Raw genomic sequence first — 6,443 nt, forward strand, 5'->3', positions numbered from 1 at the left:
ATACCAAATGTAGTATTGTGGTGTAAATCCTCTATTTACTAAATGCTTTCATACAGTTTCACTACGTGCAAATTTTGAATTCTTGCATTTCCGACAGGGACAGAACATCTTACCGCTTTCCTACATGATCGGTGTACAGCCCGCCTGGTGCATGAATGTCTGTAGCCCGCTCAGAAATGCGTTCGTCACCTTCCCGTCGGAATCTTTGTGCAAATACATTCAACTCCGTAACTCGTAAATACTACCGCCACCGGCCATTTTTTTCTTAGATTTTTTTTTGAATTTTTTTTTTCTGATTTTTTTTTTTTCCGTTTGTGTGTTGTGAGGAAGAGAGTTGTGGGAAATGAAATATATGTAGAGAAATTTTCGAGTTGGGTAGTTGAAATATAACAATGATTTTACAAGGAATGTTTTACATGGATTTTACATGGTTTTAACATAATATTTACAACGACTTTACGACGAAATTAGGTAAGTTAAAGCACATTGAATACACGTTTTCAACTAAATATAACGGTAACATGTTTCGTTGTAATGTCGATGTAACGATTATGACGTATTTCTCATTCCACGTACTTTCGTCGTAAACTTACATGGACTTTACGACGAAAATATTTCCTCGTAAATTTACATGGAGTTTACGGCGAAATTTGGTCTCCTCGTAACTGCGTTGTAAACACCATGTAAATTTACGAGGAAATATTTTCGTCGTAAATCTTCGTTGTTATGGAAACGTTTTCTTGTAGTGAATTTCTATTTCTTTTTTTCGTTAATGATACATGTATTTCGAATATTAACTATATGATTGAATTCTAACAAAAATTTACGAAATATATATCACCAACTAACATAAGATATTTTTATTATTTACATGTTCATTTCCTATATATACATGTCAAAATTTGTTTTTAATATATACAAAATAAGTTAACTCGGTTCAAAATTACCAAAAATTTAGATAATATTATGAAATTTAAAATAAAATGAATTGTACCAGAATAAATTTTACCTGATATATTTTTAAATGAAATGTAATTCTTTCTAAATTGATATTACATAAATATTCTTAATATATGCCCTTACAAAACTATAATTTTACATAAATAGTGATTGAGTGGTATAGTGGTTGCTCTAGCTTGGTTTCGATGCCTTGTTCAACTAATTTTTTTTTTCCTCAAATTGAAATTTATATATAAACGAAACCAACATACATCTACAGAAGTTCAAAGATGACATACCATCTGGATCACAAAAACCAATCAGCCTCTAACCCCTACCAAGAGCGCTAAACCTCCCAAAAACCTTCAACCTCCAGAATAACCAAACAAAATATACCCCCTTTACTCTAATTGGCAAGAGATACTTTTTTCATTTACAAAAAAAAAATTTCAACTAATTTTAAAGTAAATGTTTTTAATAACTATTATTTTTTTCAACATAAAAGCCACGTATTAATCTCTGGTAGACAAGTAAGCCAATAGTAACCGACAACTTATATTTCGTTACTTTTGACTAAATGTCAATTAGTCAATGTATTTGAAAACTGTATTTTTTTAGTTGGCGTATTGAATGTGAATTAATTAAGTGTTGGTGTATGTATCTGGACAGCTCATGTGTACATGTACTGATTGAGATCGTTGGATTCTGTTGACGTAGAAATTAACCGATTTTCCTAGAGTACATACATATCCAGGTTGTAGTACAGGTTTTGCTTTCCAATGGACAAACTCCCACCTTATTCATCGGTTCAACACTTAGAGAACGATTTAGAGAGGTTTACTTGCTTGAAACTGAAGAACATGAAAAACAAGAAAGAGAAGGAAAGAAATGATTTCCTTAATTTTTATATTGGTGGCTAAAAGATTATTAGTAGGTTTATTTTTCTAGAGCAACCAAAATAATTGAAGTTACTATTCACGGAGTTACTGTTTATTTTAAGTTTCTTGAACTCTCTTAAACTCTTTTGAACTCTCTTCTCTTGTTATTTATCACTTCATGTCAACATTGTATACACTCCACATTAAATCTTCGATTTTTCTTACAACAGTAATTTTGTTTTACACATCATAAAATGTTGCAATACAAATTAGAAAAAAAAAAAGAACTTCTCATGTTTTATTCTATTAGTATTTAGTTTTGCGTCAAGTTTTCAGTCGTTTTTAAGCAGCTACATGACACTGCATGCATTGACGTTATCGTCATTAAACATATTACTAACCCTGTCGTCTCCACGACTACCTACGGGGATATTACCATGTTGTTCCGTACCATTGTAACCATGTCTGTAATAGTTATAACTCTCTTTAAACTCTTTTGAGGGATCAACAAAATAGTTTTGAGTAGATGTGAAGTAAAGTGGAGGCTCAGGGTATGGCCAAAACTCAGCTCTCTTCCCGGCTCGTCTCACGGCTTTGAGCACTTTGTTTCTGTCGACGTATCCCACCACTCTCACTCTTCCCATCTCTCTCTCCACCTCTACTGAATCAACTCCTGTGATTTCAACCAATTTCATTAAATATAACCTTGTCTTTAACAAGAGAGATTATTAACTGATTATGTACAGTGTAACATCAATTAATGAATATCTGATAAATTAATAAAATTTAATTCTGGATTAATTTCTTGATCCAAATAAACACAACATAATTTAATATTTCCCTAAATTCAATAAAATGTAAGAGTTCATATTTTTATAAATTAATAATATAACATCATGGAGTGGTTTTATGTTTTTTTTTTAAAATGGGTGGCTTTATGCTTGTGTGTTTATTTTGTTACCCCGGAGTTTTGAGATTGCCTTCCTAACGATCCTGACACAACCAGTGCAACACATCCTGACCTTGAGATCAACCGTCTACGCGAAGGACCAACACAAAGCTTTAGGTTTCGTATGAGAAACTTTGGATGTATACATGAAAACTAGAATTTCTGTCAAACGGATTAACAGAATATATAGAAACCAGGTAGGGCATAGGAATTGTCATTTAATGGAGCACATTTAACAAAAGTAAGCTAATCCGTTCTGCATATACTCAAATAAAACAAATTCATCGAAAGCTAAACAAATTAAATGATCCAGCAAACACCGTGGACATCAGTGGTCTCGCCTTTTATGTGTCCTATTGGTTCTACAATTATTACTGAAATAGTACAACAATTCTAGCTAGAACCAACCATTGTTATATGTTTATTTACGATATATACCACCATATGGCAAAAGTATCATTATAATGTATATATTTTATTTCATCATTATCATTCCAAACCAAACTGAATGGAAAGTATTTTGATTCTAACTCCGTACAAAATTTCTAAATGAAGCCGAAACGAATTGAAAAAGGAAAAAAAAGCCAGTGCCTATATTGCGATTGCGTTAGAGGCAACAATGGGCTTGATTTCAAAGAGAGAAAATAACCTGCAAAGAAAGTGGGCGTTTCTTAGACATCCTGAAGTAGCTGATATGTGTGGTGGGTCTTGTATTAGACTTAGGACGGCGTCGGAAAGAGAAAAATCTTGCTACAATAGAGACAATGGACCCGAGACTCTTTGCTATAAAAGTAGACATCTATGATTGATTATTGTTTCTGGAATATACCATAGAATATCGGATTCAATATATACGTGAGGGTAAATATGAATGCTTGGGAGGTAGGAGAAGCTGAGACACATTTCGACATGAGTAAACAAGAGACTAACTAAACTACGGAAAGAATATGTAGAAATTGAGATGGAGATGTTAGGTAAAGCAAAGTAAGCAGCTTTTTATTGTTACATCTCGTGATCTCTCGAACACACGTCGACGCTATTGCTAACTCGTGTTCTTTTAACTTCTTTTCATAAAATAATATTGTTAAGTTGTTTTAATAAGCAGGGATCGGCCTTATGACAAGGAAAAGTATATGTACACGTTCATATATAATAACTAACTTAAAATACAGTATTGATAAAAAAAAATTTAAAATACAATGAAAAAAAACTATTCCCAGAGTTAAAGAAAAGTGCTAGGTGCTAGGTGACGATGACTCAACGTCTAACACCTAAAACTGTCTAAAACGATTAATTGGACGTCACTATTAGTTAAATAGTTTAAGCGTTTAAAAAATATAATAATAAACTAAATATATAATATATAATATTAAATATTATTATATAAAAATGATAAAATTCATAGTATTTTATTTACGTAAGATTCTATATTATAATATATAAATTACTATAATTTATAAATAATAAATCATAATTATTTTTATTATAATATTATATTTGTTTAGATTTTTTTTGGCCTAAATGTTAAGTTTTATACCAAAGTTTTAAGTTTTTGACAAAAATTACAAAGAATACTAGTAGCAGAAAAGACCGTAAACCTAAACACCAAGAAGAAAGAAGAAGCAACATTAGAGGATCAAAAGACATAACATTAACATATAAACACAAGCACACAAAACACTAGCAGAAGGATAGACCTGCCGATACTGCAGCATTGCCAAATGGGTTCGGAGCCTTTGATAAAATATGAGACCACGCTCGGTAGAAATCGGCTTGCCCAAAGCGCTACTCCAAAAGATCGACACCGACCACACGCAGCTTTTCATAGACGGGCTGAAGGAATCACAAGCCACCAGCCACCACCGGTAGAGGAGCCTGAGACCCGAGCTAAGAACCTCCACTTGTATCAAGCACACTAGAGCGCCAATCTGGCTTGACGTCCCAAGACCACCAAAATCACAATTATTATGCTCGGCTTCGGAACATAATGCGAGCAGATGCAAGAAGACAGGGAGCGATGAGAGCCACATCCTGAGCCGCTCGCCCAAACCTATAATATAGAGATAGAAGCGACCTGAGAATGGAGCTGGGATGGCCAATCAGCACACGCGAGTCTCCTTCAAGGAAATAGAGCTCCGAGACTCAAACGGAGGTTTGAAACCTTGCCTCGCGCTCACACCGAGAACCGATGGGAGCTCTATAAAGCCTCGTCGGAGAGACATCAACGGAGGAGACCGTTGAGAACCCCGAAGAAACGGAAAGGAGAAGGCATCACACTGAGCATATGTGATGTAACAGCACAAGAGCGACGAGAAACGTGAAGAGAAAGAAATAGCGACTACCGGAGAGTTCTAGGCGCAGGTCATAGACGGCCCAGCCCAGAAACAATCCGACGACCGCACACGACAACCACCGCAGACCGGCAACCATACAGCAACCGGAACCACAACAGACGCGCCTTAAGAAAGAGCCCCAAAGTACCACTTGACTTGGCCGGATGGAGAATGAGGCGCCTCACTGGACCCCAAGCAAAGACAGAACTCCGACGACACCGTACCACTTCCACTCCACTCCAAAACGATAGCTTGAAGGCAAGACCACCGGATCTTAAAAGAGGAGCCTTACAACCACGTTCACGCGCTCCCACCGCCGGCAGAGGACCAGATCGAGAAAAATGAAAACCTCATCCAATCGCCGCCGCCGAACCCTTAAAACCGACTCCGTTCACTCACAGCCCACCCCGCCGCACCGACACACCAGACCAGGATCCACCAACCGCAGACAGAACGAACCATGCCAGAGGACCAAACCAGAACACCGATCAAGACGACGGAGAAGAGGAATATGAGAGAAACGGAGCAAAATACAAAGAGGAAGAGGAGAGGGATCCCGACTACCACGCGCGCCACCGCCGGTCGCCAGAGCCGGTGGAGACGTCAAAGAGGGAGGAACTCTGAGGAGAGAGGATGGAGAAAAGTTTTGAGGAGAGAGAAAAATACCGCAAACATTTTGTTTAGATTTTAGATGGTTTACAAGATAATCGCCACAGTTTTGGAGGACCTAGCACCTAGATACTGTCTAAAGCGATTTTTAAAACACTATGTAAACTCCAACACAAGATTTAAGGTCAGTAACACTAAACCAGACGAAGAAAACAAAATGAACAACATAAATGAAGTGTAAGGCTTGTATTGAATAACACATACAAGCGTATATGGTCAATCTCAATTCTAGAATGAACATAAAATCATTTGAAAATAGTAATTAAGCAAACGTTCTGATCAGAAACGTCGATTAAAATAAATAGCATCAAAAACTAAAATTTGGTAAAGTAAATGAAAACGCTAATCACAACTTAAAAGCATTAAAACAAGGAGAAGAGCATAGGAGACATAATTCAGGACTCACCAAGAAAAAACATTTTAGTTATGTCTATGTTTTTTTTTCTGGGTCAAAAGCTATGAAGACAATTTCCCCTCTCCTCCCCCCCCCCCTCCCCCCCTCATTTTCCTCTAAATTCTCATTCACTTTGTCTACATTTTTATTAAAGCTAGATTCTTACATATTCACTCATTAAGTCATTCAGTTCTTTATCTCTATGGATCAAATCTAATTTATTTTTCGTATACCCATTGACGTTACTGTGGACATACCACTTAGGCAAAGGGTTGGCCAAG

General features: G+C 36.1%; 1 protein-coding gene across 1 annotated transcript; it reads right to left on the reverse strand.

Moving 5' to 3' along the window:
* Nucleotides 1-2,011: 2,011 nt before the first annotated feature.
* On the reverse strand, nucleotides 2,012-6,227 carry LOC106380202 (heavy metal-associated isoprenylated plant protein 44). The gene is made up of 3 exons (XM_013820009.3): nucleotides 3,416-6,227; nucleotides 2,779-2,854; nucleotides 2,012-2,490 (listed from the first exon to the last, which is right to left on the reverse strand). Exons 1-3 carry the CDS (start codon nucleotides 3,563-3,565, stop codon nucleotides 2,168-2,170), a joined length of 549 nt encoding a protein of 182 aa, XP_013675463.1. The 5' UTR covers nucleotides 3,566-6,227; the 3' UTR covers nucleotides 2,012-2,167.
* Nucleotides 6,228-6,443: the final 216 nt, after the last annotated feature.

This window comes from Brassica napus, chromosome C9 (assembly GCF_020379485.1).
Source record: "Brassica napus cultivar Da-Ae chromosome C9, Da-Ae, whole genome shotgun sequence".
In the NCBI taxonomy this organism is placed as follows: Eukaryota; Viridiplantae; Streptophyta; class Magnoliopsida; order Brassicales; family Brassicaceae; genus Brassica; species Brassica napus.